General features: G+C 44.5%; 1 protein-coding gene across 2 annotated transcripts; it reads right to left on the bottom strand.

Annotated features, from left to right (window-relative positions):
* Positions 1-411: 411 nt before the first annotated feature.
* Positions 412-16,444, bottom strand: NDUFS5 (NADH:ubiquinone oxidoreductase subunit S5). Of its 2 annotated transcripts, none has more exons than XM_040424599.1 (3): positions 16,299-16,444; positions 14,977-15,194; positions 412-633 (listed from the first exon to the last, which is right to left on the bottom strand). In XM_040424599.1, exons 2-3 carry the CDS (start codon positions 15,190-15,192, stop codon positions 535-537), a joined length of 315 nt encoding a protein of 104 aa, XP_040280533.1. In that variant the 5' UTR covers positions 15,193-15,194; positions 16,299-16,444; the 3' UTR covers positions 412-534. The 2 variants fall into 2 exon arrangements, with proteins under 2 accessions (XP_040280533.1, XP_040280534.1); XM_040424600.1 differs by lacking the exon at positions 16,299-16,444 and adding an exon at positions 16,083-16,226.
* Positions 16,445-16,814: the final 370 nt, after the last annotated feature.

Raw genomic sequence — 16,814 nt, 5'->3', positions numbered from 1 at the left:
GTTGTGCAGCCAGTACATATTGATAGGTCATCAATATCTAATTGGTGGGAGCCCGACTCCTGGCACCCCTGCCAATCAGCTATTTGTAGAGGAGGTGGTGCTCATATGAGCGCTGCTTCCTCTTCAAGATTACACTGCAAGTTGTCTCGCTTGCAGCGACGCAATGAACGGAACAAGCCCTTGTAAATTACGCTATGTCCCTGAGACTTCCAAGACGCGTAATCTTGAAGAGGAAGCAGTGCTTGTACGAGTACCACCTCCTCTTCAAACAGCTGATCGGTGGGATGCCGAGAGTCAGACCGCCACCGATCAGATATTGATGACCTACCCTGAGGATAGGTCATCAATATGTACTGGCTGCGCAACCCCTTTAATGTCCTTCTGTTTGTACCAAATAATGCAACGTCCGCAGACACAAGACTTATAAGTTATGTGAACACTTTATTATTATATAGCGGCACCTTGGATGCTTCAGAATAATGACTTGCTGCAAGACAAAAAACAAATGACGTGACAGTTGTTCCTTGGACGATATTAAGGGGTATTTTTGTCTTCACTGAAATCTGGAGCTTTGTATTTTCCTTCTTTCTCCAACTTTTTCTTCTGTTCTCTGATGGCATTTAGGCGTTCTAACTGTAAGAAAGACATATTTTATTATTAGTCTTGTAGTGTAGGACATATGGTACATGTACAGGCTTACATCATTATAGGGTTGAGGTTCCTCATCTTAACATGCGTTATTTTCTGCAAACCTGTTTCTATTAAATTATATATAGTAAATTGATACAACATGAAAGTGAACAACAACATAAAAAGGGCTACACTGCAACTTTGGCTTGTTATAGAGTCTTCTAGGGCAAAAAATACGGTAAGTGGACTAGTATAAGGCTCAATTCACACGTCTGCGAGTGTGGTCCGCAATTGTGTGAAACGGGTGCGGACCCATTCATTCTCTATGGGGACGGAATGGATGTGGAGAGCACACTATGTGCTCTCCGCGTCCGCATTTCCGGAGCGCGGCCCCGATCTTCCGGTCCACAGCTCCGCAAGAAAATAGAGCATGTCCTATTTTTGTCCACAATTGCGGACAAGAATAGGCATTTCTATGGGGGTGCTGGCCGGGTGTATTGCGGATCCGCAATGCACTACGGACGTCTGAATGGCGCCCAAGGGTGCCTCAAACGTTGCAGAATTTTCTGCAGCACAAAGATATCCCCATATTAGCCTATTCCATTGTGGAAAAATCCACAACAAAAACCATAACTTCATCAAATCTGCACCTGTGGAATTTGTGGAGGAAAATTCAGCAAAACGTGAGGGCACTCTAAGGCCCCTTTACATGAACGATACGGATTGTGTCAGGATCTGTTCAGGGAAAAACTGATGGTTTTCGCAGGTAAGTTGAATCAGTTTAGTCTGTGATTGCATTCAGTGCGGTTTTTTACCCATCCAGATTGTATGCATTTTTTACGGGTGAAGAAAAATTGAAGAATAACAGTCTACATCTCCTAGCAACCATAAGTGAAAAACATATTGCATCCGGATACCTTCCGCTTTTCACCCGAGGCCCCATTCATTTTTAGGGAGCCAGGCCTGTATGCAAAACGGACAATATAGAACATGCTGCGATTTTTCCTGAAGGCAGAGATGATGAGTGATAAACAATGCTCAGGTGCACATACCCACTGATATGAATGGATCAGGATTTTGCTCATTGAATCTGGACGGTACGTCCACACAGGAGGTAAAATACAGCAGGAAAGTCTGCTGTCGATTTTGCCGCAGATCTGTGGAAAACCTGCATGAAGTACAATTGTGACTTTTTGCAGTCGAAGCAGCTGTGGATTTCACACTCTTCTGCTAGAATTTTTTCTTTTTAATTAGTTTTATACTTTTTTCTATTTTTTAGTTTTGCATTTTTCTTGTGCAGCCAGATGTTACATTAAAGGAGTTGTTTGCATATTTTTTTTTTTATGTCCCCCCTTCACGTGATTAGCAGTGATAATGTTAAAAAATATTCCTAACAGGCCAGTGCTGCGCCCAAGGCTGCCTGACTGCGCAAGTGCAACCCATGTACATCGCAGGTTGTAACTGGGCTAGGATCATGTGCCAAATGTACGGCACGTGATCCAGGAAGTGCTCGCAACCTAATTACCCCGGGGAGCACAGGTAGGAATGTTTTCAACATTATCACTGAAGGGGAAGGCCATAAAAAACTGTGCCTAACCCCTTTAATGTCAATGGTAATAAGCGCTGCACGTACCCAAAAATAAGCCCCAAGCACCAGTGCCTGAAGATAGGCCCAAGGAGAACATCTCAGCAATGCGATTGTTTTGGTTTTGCTTGGTATAATGGTCCAGCCAGAAACACTTAGTCTGCTGTAGATTACTGAAAAACCGAAATTTCCACCTCTCTACAGGAGCTGAATAAAGACCATGTTCGAAAGCTGCTATGTTCACACTGAGGACTTGGATACCCTTGTTTCTGTGGTCGGTGAGGAACCCCCACGCACCATAAACTTACCACCTATCCAGTGGACAGGTCATAAGCTTCAATTTTGGTCCAACCACTTTCAGGTTGATATCAGCCTAATCTCCACCTTATACCTAGTAATAAATAACGTTCTAAATTTCCCTTTATTCCATAAAAACGTGTAAAATTTACTTTGGCCCTCTCTTATTGCCATTGAAATCTCTGTATACATATTTGGAAAACTTAAAACATGCCCTTTAAAGGAAGATTTCCAAGACATTTAGGCCTCATGCACACGGCCGTTGTTTTGGTCCGCATCTGAGCTGCAGTTTTGGAGGCTCGGATGCGGACCCATTCACTTCAATGGGGCCACAAAAGATGCGGACAGCACTCCATGTGCTGTCCGCATCCGTTGCTCCGTTCCGTGGCCCTGCCCAAAAAATATAACCTGTCCAATTCTTGTCCGCGCTTTGCGGACAAGAATAGGCAGCTATATTAACCACCTCAGCCCCCAGTTCTTAAACACCCTGAAAGACCAGGCCACTTTTTACACTTCTGACCTACACTACTTTCACCGTTTATTGCTCGGTCATGCAACTTACCACCCAAATGAATTTTACCTCCTTTTCTTCTCACTAATAGAGCTTTCATTTGGTGGTATTTCATTGCTGCTGACATTTTTACTTTTTTTGTTATTAATCGAAATTTAACGATTTTTTTGCAAAAAAATGACATTTTTCACTTTCAGTTGTAAAATTTTGCAAAAAAACGACATCCATATAGAAATTTTGCTCTAAATTTATTGTTCTACATGTCTTTGATAAAAAAAAAATGTTTGGGTAAAAAAAAAATGGTTTGGGTAAAAGTTATAGCGTTTACAAACTATGGTACAAAAATGTGAATTTCCGCTTTTTGAAGCAGCTCTGACTTTCTGAGCACCTGTCATGTTTCCTGAGGTTCTACAATGGCCAGACAGTACAAACACCCCACAAATGACCCCATTTCGGAAAGTACACACCCTAAGGTATTCGCTGATGGGCATAGTGAGTTCATAGAACTTTTTATTTTTTGTCACAAGTTAGCGGAAAATGATGATTTTTTTCTTTTTTTTTTTTTTTCTTACAAAGTCTCATATTCCACTAACTTGTGACAAAAAATAAAAACTTCCATGAACTCACTATGCCCCTCACGAAATACCTTGGGGTCTCTTCTTTCCAAAATGGGGTCACTTGTGGGGTAGTTATACTGCCCTGGCATTCTAGGGGCCCAAATGTGTGGTAAGGAGTTTGAAATCAAATTCTGTAAAAAATGACCTGTGAAATCCGAAAGGTGCTCTTTGGAATATGGGCCCCTTTGCCCACCTAGGCTGCAAAAAAGTGTCACACATCTGGTATCTCCGTACTCAGGAGAAGGTGGGGAATGTGTTTTGGGGTGTCATTTTACATATACCCATGCTGGGTGAGAGAAATATCTTGGCAAAAGACAACTTTTCCCATTTTTTTATACAAAGTTGGCATTTGACCAAGATATTTATCTCACCCAGCATGGGTATATGTAAAATGACACCCCAAAACACATTCCTCAACTTCTCCTGAATACAGAGATACCAGATGTGTGACACTTTTTTGCAGCCTAGGTGGGCAAAGGGGCCCATATTCCAAAGAGCACCTTTCGGATTTCACTGGTCATTTTTTACAGAATTTGATTTCAAACTCCTTACCACACATTTGGGCCCCTAGAATGCCAGGGCAGTATAACTACCCCACAAGTGACCCCATTTTGGAAAGAAGACACCCCAAGGTATTCCCTGAGGGGCATGGCGAGTTCCTAGAATTTTTTATTTTTTGTCGCAAGTTAGTGGAAAATGCTGATTTTTTTTTTTTTTCATACAAAGTCTCATATTCCACTAACTTGTGACAAAAAATAAAAACTTCCATGAACTCACTATGCCCATCAGCGAATACCTTGGGGTCTCTTCTTTCCAAAATGGGGTCACTTGTGGGGTAGTTATACTGCCCTGGCATTCTAGGGCCCAAATGTGTGGTAAGGAGTTTGAAATCAAATTCTGTAAAAAATGACGAGTGAAATCCAAAAGGTGCTCTTTGGAATATGGGCCCCTTTGCCCACCTAGGCTGCAAAAAAGTGTCACACATCTGGTATCTCCGTATTCAGTAGAAGTTGGGGAATGTGTTTTGGGGTGTCATTTTACATATACCCATGCTGGGTGAGATAAATATCTTGGTCAAATGCCAACTTTGTATAAAAAAATGGGAAAAGTTGTCTTTTGCCAAGATATTTCTCTCACTTCTCTCACTTTTTTGCAGCCTAGATGCGCAAAGGGGCCCAAATTCCTTTTAGGAGGGCATTTTTAGACATTTGGATACCAGACTTCTTCTCACGCTTTGGGGCCCCTAGAATGCCAGGGCAGTATAAATACCCCACATGTGACCCCATTTTGGAAAGAAGACACCCCAAGGTATTCAATGAGGGGCATGGCGAGTTCATAGAAATTTTTTTTTTTTGGCACAAGTTAGCGGAAATTGATATTTTTTATTTTTTTCTCACAAAGTCTCCCGTTCCGCTAACTTGGGACAAAAATTTCAATCTTTCATGGACTCAATATGCCCCTCACGGAATACCTGGGGGTGTCTTCTTTCCGAAATGGGGTCACATGTGGGGTATTTATACTGCCCTGGCATTCTAGGGGCCCTAAAGCGTGAGAAGAAGTCTGGAATATAAATGTCTAAAAAATTTTACGCATTTGGATTCCGTGAGGGGTATGGTGAGTTCATGTGAGATTTTATTTTTTGTCACAAGTTAGTGGAATATGTGACTTTGCAAGAAAAAAAAATAATAATTCCGCTAACTTGGGCCAAAAAAATGTCTGAATGGAGCCTTACAGAGGGTGATCAATGACAGGGGGGTGATCAATGACAGGGGGGTGATCAGGGAGTCTATATGGGGTGATCACCACAGTCATTGATCACGCCCCTGTAAGGCTTCATTCAGACGTCCGGATGCGTTTTGCGGATCCGATCCATCTATCAGTGGATCCGTAAAAATCATGCGGACGTCTGAATGGAGCTTTACAGGGGGGTAATCAATGACAGGGGGGTAATCAATGACAGGGGGGTGATCAGGGAGTCTATATGGGGTGATCACCACAGTCATTGATCACGCCCCTGTAAGGCTTCATTCAGACGTCCGGATGCGTTTTGCGGATCCGATCCATCTATCAGTGGATCCGTAAAAATCATGCGGACGTCTGAATGGAGCTTTACAGGGGGGTAATCAATGACAGGGGGGTAATCAATGACAGGGGGGTGATCAGGGAGTCTATATGGGGTGATCACCACAGTCATTGATCACGCCCCTGTAAGGCTTCATTCAGACGTCCGGATGCGTTTTGCGGATCCGATCCATCTATCAGTGGATCCGTAAAAATCATGCGGACGTCTGAATGGAGCTTTACAGGGGGGTGATCAATGACAGGGGGGTAATCAATGACAGGGGGGTGATCAGGGAGTCTATATGGGGTGATCACCACAGTCATTGATCATGCCCCTGTAAGGCTTCATTCAGACGTCCGGATGCGTTTTGCGGATCCGATCCATCTATCAGTGGATCCGTAAAAATCATGCGGACGTCTGAATGGAGCTTTACAGGGGGGTGATCAATGACAGGGGGGTAATCAATGACAGGGGGGTGATCAGGGAGTCTATATGGGGTGATCACCACAGTCATTGATCATGCCCCTGTAAGGCTTCATTCAGACGTCCGGATGCGTTTTGCGGATCCGATCCATCTATCAGTGCATCCGTAAAAATCATGCGGACATCTGAATGGAGCTTTACAGGGGGGTGATCAGGGAGTCTATATGGGGTGATCACCAGTTATTGATCACTCCCCTGTAAGGCTTCATTCAGACGTCCGGATGCGTTTTGCGGATCCGATCCATCTATCAGTGGATCCGTAAAAATCATGCGGACGTCTGAATGGAGCTTTACAGGGGGGTAATCAATGACAGGGGGGTGATCAGGGAGTCTATATGGGGTGATCACCACAGTCATTGATCACGCCCCTGTAAGGCTTCATTCAGACGTCCGGATGCGTTTTGCGGATCCGATCCATCTATCAGTGGATCCGTAAAAATCATGCGGACGTCTGAATGGAGCTTTACAGGGGGTTGATCAATGACAGGGGGGTAATCAATGACAGGGGGGTGATCAGGGAGTCTATATGGGGTGATCAGGGGTGATCAGGGGCTAATAAGGGGTTAATAAGTGACGGGGGGGGGGGGGGGTGTAGTGTAGTGTAGTGGTGCTTGGTGCTACTTTACTGAGCTACCTGTGTCCTCTGGTGGTCGATCCAAACAAAGGGGACCACCAGAGGACCAGGTAGCAGGTATATTAGACGCTGTTATCAAAACAGCGTCTAATATACCTGTTAGGGGTTAAAAAAAACATCTCCAGCCTGCCAGCGAACGATCGCCGCTGGCAGGCTGGAGATCCACTCTCTTACCTTCCGTTCCTGTGAGCGCGCGCGCCTGTGTGCGCGCGTTCACAGGAAATCCCGGCTCACGCGAGATGACGCGTATATGCGTCGCTGAGCGCAGGGCTGCCACCTCCGGAACGCGAATCTGCGTACAGCGGTCCGGAGGTGGTTAAAGGCTGTCCATGCTGTTCCGCAAATTGCGGAACGCACACAGACGCCATACGTGTTTTGCGGATCCGCGATTTGCGTACCGGTCGTGTGCATGTAGCCTTAGGCAGAGTTCACACGAACCTGTGTGACCCGTGCTGCGGCCCGCAAATTGCGGGCCGCAATGCACGATCGCCGGCCGTAGGTCAGCCGCATCGGATCACGGACCCATTCACTTTAATGGGTCCGCCATCCGCCCGTTCCACAAAAAGATAGAACATGTTCTATCTTTTTGCGGAACGGAATTATAGGACACAACCCCACGGATGCACTCCGTAGGGCTTCCAAGAGGTCCCGTTCCGTGCAGCCGTTCCACAATTCCGGATTTGCGGACCCATTGAAGTGAATGGGTCCGCATCCGTGATGCGGAATGCACACGGAACTGTGGCCGTGTATTGCGGCCCGCAATTTGCGGGCCGCAATACGGCCACGGATCACACACACGTTCGTGTGAACTAGGCCTTATACTGATAATTTATCCTCTGAATAGGTCATCAGTTCCTGATCTGTGGGGGTTCGACCCCCGGGTCGACTGCTTATCAGCTGCTTGAGAAGACACCGATGCTCGCAGTAGCACTGCGGCCTTCTCTCAGCCTTCCCTAGGCCATGTGACGTCACCATACATCGGTCACTTGGCCTAGGCGCAGATAAGCCCTAATGAAGTGAATGGGGCTGAGCTGTGATACCAAGCATACCCTCTATACCAGGCATGATCAACCTGTGGTCCTCCAGCTGTTGTAAAACTACAACTCCCACAATGCCCTGATGTAGGCTGATAGCTGTAAGCTGTTCGGGCATGCTGGGAGTTGTAGTTTTGCAACAGCTGGAGGGCCACAGGTTGAGCATGCCTGCTCTATACAATCTAAAGCGCTGTGCTTGGTGAGCAGGGAGAAGGCCACGGTGCTCACGGGAGCAAGTGTCGGACTCCCACTGATCAGATACTTATGATCTATCCAGAGGATGGGTCATCAGTACGTATGTCTCGGAAAATCCCTTTCTGCACAAAACTAATTTACAACAGAAAATATCCATTGCAAATTGACCAGGAAAACTGCTGCTAGGAAGTATAGCTTGGTTCACATGGGGTGTTTTAGGTGTGGATTGTGGCGCAGATTTCATGCCAAAAACGCCTGTAGAACTTCCCCATTGCTTTCAATGGGGAATGTGCATGTTAATACATATAAAACACTGTTTATCTACATGTAGTTTTAGAAACCGCACCATGGAAAAAAAAGAAGTATCCTGTCTATTCTTGATGCGCTTTCCACATCAAGAATTCTATTGAAAGTGGCCAGGAATGAAATGCCTAGCCGAAACTGCGGCAAAAAATGGGTCAGAAAAAAAGCATGGAAAAAAAAAAAAAAAACTGAGACGGATTCCTAATCAGGTTTTCTTCAGCTCAGAAAATGCTTAGTGTGAACCTAGCCTAAATCAACTCCAAAATCTGCATGCTTTACATGTTACTAATTTCTCTCTATTCATTGCATGGTGAAAATTTGCATTATAAATGGATATGCTGCAGATTTAAAATCCATACCACAGGTCAATTTCAGCACATATTCCGCCCTGATTTTTCTGCAGCATGTGGATGAGGTTTAATGAAATATCAGATATTCTGCCTGCAATTAACACAGTAGAAAATCCACAGCATGTCCCTCTACAAGGATGAATTAACAGGCCATAAAATAGTTGTCAGCTGAATCAAATGACAACCTCCATTCTCTACTGCTTAGGCTACTTTCACACTAGCGTTGTTTGAATCCGGCGTTCAATTCCGACACCGGAACTGCCCGCCGGGTCCGGAAAAACGTGTGAAAACGGATTACATTTGAATCCTGATCAGGATTTTGATCACAATGAAAAAATGCATTGGAAAAAACGGATCAGCCATTTATGGACTTTTTTTTCACATTTTTCGGGTTTAACATGCAAAAGCCGGATCCGGTTTGACGGAACACACGGTGCCGAATCCAGCGTTAATGCAAATCAATGGGAAAAAGGCCGGATCCGGCGTTCAGTCAAAGTGTTCAGGATTTTTGGTCGGAGGTAAAAATACAACATGCTACGGTTTTCTGAAAAGCCTGATCAGTCAAAAAGATTGAACTGAAGACATCCTGATGCATCCTGAACGGATTACTCTCCATTCAGAATGCATTAGGATAAAACTGATCAGTTCTTTTCCGGATTTGAGCCCCTAGGACGGAATTCAGCGCCGGAAAAGAAAAACGCTAGTGTGAAAGTACCCTTATCTCAGAAAAATAGAAGCTCAGACAAGGTTAAATACTACCTATCTAATCCCCATTCCCATGAACTTGTAAGCAGATCTTGTTAAAACTAGTAGAAATTTGCATGTCTATGGCTAGCTTTACTGTTCAAACTAGCTCAATATCCCCCCCTGTGGGAAACCATTGGGAATATCTATCCACACAATAGGCTATAAGCCAGCTAAATCCCTTCATTAGGTATCCCCAACTCAAATTGTAAAATTTAACCTTTATTAATAAAAAATAAAATAATTATGTTCCACTCTTGAGATTAAAACTATCAGATTCCCATCAAGTATGTGTCACAGGTAATGGGGAGGGGAAAACACCAGATAACACACAGAAGGAAATAGGCCGAAGTCTAGGCCTCAAAGATAATGGAGAGGGATGGTGAACTCCTAGGAATCCCTAGACCTCTCCCTGACTCCTGACAATATGAGTAGACCCTGAAAGTGGAAACACTCATAAACCTGAACCTTAGCCCTGGAGACCCTGGAAATCCCTAGGAGTGGTGGCAGGGAATGAGACTACTGGTTCCTTCCCAGATGAAGGAACCAGCGTCTCCCTGAGGCCTAGAAAAAAAACAAAAAAAACACAAGGGAACAACAAAATGCACTTAGCTTAAAGAAGAATGGAGGAGCAGGAGATCAAAAGGAACAACACACCAGCTCAACCAACTCCAGAAGAAAATATCAACCGCATGGTAAGCAGTGTAAGTCAGAACTAAATAGAGCCTCAGTAATGACCACAAGCTGCACCTGACAAGAGGTGTGGTCATTACCAAACAACAACACTGCAAGGAGAAAACAGAGAGACTGTCAGATACCCTCAAGTGCCGCCAGTCTCTCAGATATTCTCACCTCTGTCATGGGAGGGATCATGAGTTTATGCTATGGTGCAGCACTGGCACTGACTAGCCTCAGATTGATTGCTAGCATTATATCTTATGGGGCTAAATATTGTAAAATTTAACTCACTAGGGAGTTCAATTTGTTCACACAAGTGCAGTGTTATTTCGCCCACAGTTTACAGCTTTGTATGGCAGAGAGAACCTGATCCGCCTAAAATCTAAAATGACCCTGCTTAAGCAAGTAACTGGATCTCCCCTATGTAGGGGTGACAGCCCCCAATTAATCTCATACAGTCTCCCAAATGATTGTAGATCCGCTTTCCCTGTCCCTCACTCTACATTCATTCAGCAATTGATTCCTATCCATTTGCAGCTCGGATCACTTCCATTCATTAGCGGTTCATGGTCAAAAAGATTGGTAGAGTAACGATCTCGACATGTTTTGCTGGCAAGCTTTGACAGGAGATAATGGGTAATCCTGGAAATAATATTGATGACCTAACCTTAGGATAGGTCATCAATATCAGATTGGCTGGGGTCCATATCCTGGGCCCCCCACCAATCAGCTGTTAGGAGAAGCCAAGCACTCTGTGTGCATCGCTGTCTCTTCCTAGGCCATGTGACATCACTGTATATTGGTTACATGACCTAGTTGTAGCTCAGCTCCATTGAAGTGAATGGGGCTGAGCTGCAATACCAAGCAATATGGCGCTGTGCTTTGTACGCTGCCGGAAGCCCACCGCGCTCAGCAGAGCTCCCTGGAACAGCCGATTGGCGGGGGTGCCGGGATTCAGACCCCACGGATGTGATAACGAAGTCCTAGCCTGAGGATAAGTCACCATTATGCTTTCCTGGACAACCCCTTAAATTTCCGATATTCAGAGAGCATTCATTTTTAAGTCAAGCAGCAGCCTAGAAAATGTTACTTCTTGGTTTCTGTAAGGCCCCTTTCACACGGGCGAGTATTCCGCGCGGATGCGATGCGCGAGTTGAACGCATTGCACCCGCACTGAATACCGACCCATTCATTTCTATGGGGCTGTTCACATGAGCGGTGATTTTCACGCATCACTTGTGCGTTGCGTGAAAATCGCAGCATGCTCTATAGTCTGCGTTTTTCACGCAACGCAGGCCCCATAGAAGTGAATGGGGCTGCGTGAAAATCGCAAGCATCCGCAAACAAGTGCGGATGCGGTGCGATTTTCACGCACGGTTGCTAGGTGACGATCGGGATGGAGACCCGATCATTATTATTTTCCCTTATAACATGGTTATAAGGGAAAATAATAGCATTCTGAATACAGAATGCATAGTAAACTAGCGCTGGAGGGGTTAAAAAAAGATAAAAAATAATTTAACTCACCTTAATCCACTTGATCGTGATGCCGGCATCTCCTTCTGTCTTCTTTGCTGAACAGGACCTGCGGTGAGCATTCATTACAGGTAAAGGACCTGTGGTGACGTCACTCCGGTCATCACATGATCCATCACCATGGTAAAAGATCATGTGATGGATCATGTGATGACCGGAGTGACGTCACCACAGGTCCTTTACCTGTAATGAATGCTCACCACAGGTCCTGTTCAGCAAAGGAGACAGAAGGAGATGCCGGCATCGCGATCAAGTGGACTAAGGTGAGTTAAATTATTTTTTTTCTCTTTTTTTAACCCCTCCAGCGCTATTTTACTATGCATTCTGTATTCAGAATGCTATTATTTTCCCTTATAACAATGTTATAAAGGGAAAATAATACAATCTACAGAACACAGATCCCAAGCCCGAACTTCTGTGAAGAAGTTCGGGTTTTGGTACCAAACACGCACGATTTTTCTCACGCGAGTGCAAAACGCATTACATTGTTTTGCACTCGCGCGGAAAAATCACGGGTGTTCCCGTAACGCACCCGCACATTTTCCCGCAACGCCCGTGTGAAAGGGGCCTAAGGCCTTATGCACACGAACATATTTTGTTTCCGTGTCCATATCCTATTCTTGTCAGTTTTGTGGAAAAGGATAGGCATTGTTACAATGGATCCGCAAAACAAATATCATCCGTATTTTTTGTGGATCCGCATTTTGTGGGCAGCAAAATACATACGGTCGTGTGCATGTAGCCTAAGGAAGGGGAAAACTGCAAGTGACATCAGGCCCTTTTAATGTACATTTCTGGTAATTGCCCCATGTACATATGCCCAGTGATAACCCGACAAACAAGAAAACGCTTCTTTGTTGGTGGTGGAATCTCTTACCATCGATTTACAGCAGCTCTGATCAACTTCCTATACTGTCAATTGCCACTCATTTGGGCGATTCTTTTATTTTTATTTATTATTATTTTATTATTCAGGTTTTATATGTGTATGCCAAACATATGAACATTTTCTTGAAAGCGAAAGTGTGAAAACAGGACCAGTGACCTGATCCAAGATCATACCTTTTTTACAATACACTATCCAATGAGGTGTGAACCATGTAAAAAAGCTGAAAACACCCAAAAATAATTAAATAAAGCAATTTCTTACAAGCAAAATCCCCACATGTCACAGCAGAGGAGCTTTGCAAAATGAAGAATAGAAATTAGAATGGAAATTAATTGTGCGGGTAGGGCTGCAGTTACAACCACTTCAAGAAGCAAAGAATTACCTCTTGAATAAATGTAGATAAGCTTCCTACATTCTGTGCACATACTGAATGAATAATGTCATGATATTTTAATATACAAACTCAAAAACACAAATGCAATGGCACTCTGCAACCAGCACTCTGCCCTGTCTCTATGCTGGATGAGGCATTGGTGTACATTTTGGCCAAAGCGTAATAAGCCACTCACCACGTCAAGGTCGCCTCTATGGAGTGGTCCCTAACACTAGTTCCTACCTGTTTATGGGCCATGACAGCCACACAAAGTCCAGGGAGCGCAGGCACGGCATGCACGCCAGGCACACTCTGCTTTTAACCCCGTCCGGTGCCGTGATATTTTAATACAAGCAAATATTAACTGTCTACCTACCCAGTTTAACGTCTGTTCTCCCCATATAAACATTTGGAAGAAGTATGATTTTTTTTTTTTAAAGGGGTTATTCTACAAAAAGTATTACTATGGAATGAACAGAACATTTTTATATGAAATATTATTGCAATATATATGCAATAAAAACGTTCATTTTACATTTTTCTCTCTGGTAGAGCCCCCTGCATTTTACCTCCCTGGTTCCTCTTTGCCTGGTTTTATTCTCTGTAGCTTCCTTGCTCCCTTCTTCCTCTAAGTGCCGGCATAATGAGCTCAGAGTAAAGCAGCCCAGACACCTTTCATCCATTCATCCCTACTGCTGGCAAGCCTACCTCCTGTCCTGCACCAGGTACTTACGTGCACAGCAAAGGTGCAAGACTAGAAGTCAGGACCAGGAGTGATGACTAGGGATGAGCGAACTTCAAGTTAAGTTCGGGTTCAGGTATATGCTGAATTGCGTTATGGATTCCATTACCACAGACCATAAAGCAATTCAAGGACGGAATGTATTACGGAATGCCTTTGGAGGCATTCTGTCATAATAGAAGTCTATGGCCAGCATAACGAAAGCAGGAGGGATCCCTTATGCTGGCCATAGACTTCTATTATAACGGAATGCCTCTAGAGGCATTCCGTTCCTTGAATTGCGTTATGGTCCACAGTAACGGAATCCATAACGCAATTCACCATATACCCAAACTTAAAAACTTGAAGTTCGCACATCTCAAGTGATGATGTTTACACTGCCTGGTCCTATGAATCAAAGTACAGGGAGTGCAGCAGCGAGGAGATCGGAGCCTCAAGGAGTAATGGCAACACCCCCTATGCTCCTAACCACAATGTAATCAGTTTTCTTGGCAAACAAGTACATCTAAAAAGGGACATATATTAGACGTGCAAAACGACCAGGCAATTATCGGGAAGGGACGGCTCCTTCATGATAACTGCCTGCTCATAAAGTGGAGGGGAAGAGCTACATTTACCTGCAGCAATCTCCTCCACTGTAGGAGGACGAGCGAGATTACTGCCATTGTTTGTCCTCCTACAGATTCATTGTTTCTGGGCAGCAGATCACTGTTCACACAACATGATCTGCTGCCCAGAAACTATGATTTAAAAGGGGGTTCTCTGCTTTTGCTATACTGTCGACTTAACCTCTGCATAGGTCATCAATATCAGATAGGTGGGCGCCCGATCAGCTGTTTGAAGAGAACGAAGCGCTCATATGAGCACTGCGTTCTCTTCTCTGTTTACCTGTTCTACATTGAGATTCCAGCAGTGAGCATCAGAGTGAATAGGAGGAAGCCATCACCTCATTGCTTTAATTACATTGTTTGCCGCTGCAAGGTCGACAGGGAGCAGGTAAACAGAGGAGAACACAGTGTTTTCTTCAAATAGCATCAGTCAGTAAAAGCGGAGAACCCCTTTAATGTGCTGCATGAAAGATTGCTTCATCTGATGAACGAGCATTTTACTTGTTCATCAGAGGCACATTGACACGTACCTATTATCGGGAGGGAGCATTCATAGTAACGTTCATTCCCAATAATTGGCCCGGGAATTGAGTGGTGCAAATTCACCATTAGATCCGGAAACGTTACATACTCTCTGATAAGTCAGCACAGAAAAAAACAGGTCACAGTTTTTCATGCTCCAATGTGTCTTCGTAGCTCACTTACCGTTTTGGTTCTGTGCATACACTCGAGAAAGTCATCAAACTCCACCTTGCACTCTTTCTGAGCCCGGATGGCTCCAATGCCATGTACACACTCTACCCAGTCTTTCTCAAAGGAATGGCAACGACCAGCCTGGCACAAAGGTTGCTTGGAGCTCTGCAACAGCATCCATTTGTCGATATCGATCCCAATTTTATTCTGAAGATCGAGAAAAGGCATGGCTGTGGAGTGAGGGCACCAAGAAGAATTAATAGCAGATTACACAATGCACATGTCAAGAAAAAGCTACAAACAAGACTAGTGTTGAGCGAACTTGTGCTTTAAGTTCTGCGTCCAAAGTTCGGGTTATTGAAGAATCCAGTTATGGATTCCGCTACCACGGACCATAACGGAATTTAGAATCCATAACGCGATTCTTCGATAACCCGGACCTGAACTTAAAAAAACAAGTTTGCTCAACACTACTCAGAACCCCATACTCAAATGGTCAGAGATGAATAAGGAGATTTTATTCTCATCACACAAAGTGATCGTATATTTCTAGTATATGTCATAATTTCCTGATCAGTGGGGATCCAAATGCTGGGGGGACCCCCACCAAATCTAAGAGTCAAGGGTCCGCAACCCTGTGCAATAAACTGCACCACAAGCTCTTTTATAAAGGTCCATGAGCCAGGTCCTGGCAAAGCAGATGATGAGGCGGGACGGACCTCTATAGCAGCCCCATACAATCTCACAATTTTGGGTTGGGGGGTTAGCATTCAGAAAGTAATGGCATATACTAGAAAAATACCATCAAACAATCCTTTAAATAAAAGAAAAAGACACAAATGTTATAAAATAACAAAATAAACATTAATCACCTCTGCCGATCTATCGCGGATGGTAAGGTGGTGCCCCCCACACCCCCATTGCTCTATACAAACTGCCAGCAATTATGTGCTGTACTGGCACACAACCACTGCAGCCAATCAGAGGCCTCAGTGATCCTGTAGCCTACTTATTGGCATCACCATACCACTAGTACATGCAGAGGTTCAGACAGGGAACCCCCCAAACTCTCCATATTGCTGGAACCCTGTAAGGATTCTGGGCTTGGGAAATCCCACCTGCTTACAATCCACAATCATGTATAGTGAAGTAACATGGAGGGATGGAGTACGTGGATGTGAACCCTACTATGTCCTGCACAGCACCAGGTCACCCATACACCCCTTGCATGCTGCTGTCACAATGACACATACTGCTAGCAGCCCAGAGAATTACCCAGAATGACACATATAAGCCAAAATGTGACCGCCAATATAATATCATAGAAATGTCACCTGTAGGGATCCGGACGTCCTCTACTCCTGCTGCTTCGCGACACTGGCAGCCGTAGAGCGAGTGTCACGTGATGAACAGACGTGCTGCCATATTTGATTCGGGCACATGCAAACATATTCATTCGCCTAGAATAGTAGCAGGAGATTCCTCTCTCATGTATATAGTGTTTGTCTGCTAGCCGTGTGTGTGTAAATGAATGTAATATGAGGGTTATTACAATACCGAATATGACTGTAGCTCGCCAGGAATAAAGCTGGCTACTGATGAGGTGGAAGTGCAAGGTTTTGCTACAGCGCCCCCTGCCGATTGGCGGAACCAAGTTCTAGTCGATAATGGAGGTAGGACTGTGTGTTGCGATAAAAGTTCATCAAATTGCAGGAAGTATTATGAAGACCTGCACCTACCAGTCATTTTATGTGAGCAGTGTCAGACCAATCACTGATTAAACCATGGATAAACTGCACTGGCCAGTCAGGGGGCTGTCCCTCACACAAAACACTGTACTGGGAGTCAAG

Source organism: Bufo bufo, chromosome 3 (assembly GCF_905171765.1).
Source record: "Bufo bufo chromosome 3, aBufBuf1.1, whole genome shotgun sequence".
NCBI lineage: Eukaryota > Metazoa > Chordata > Amphibia > Anura > Bufonidae > Bufo > Bufo bufo.
The sequence above is the reverse complement of the archived record's forward strand: the minus strand, read 5'-3'. Positions and strand labels throughout refer to the sequence as shown.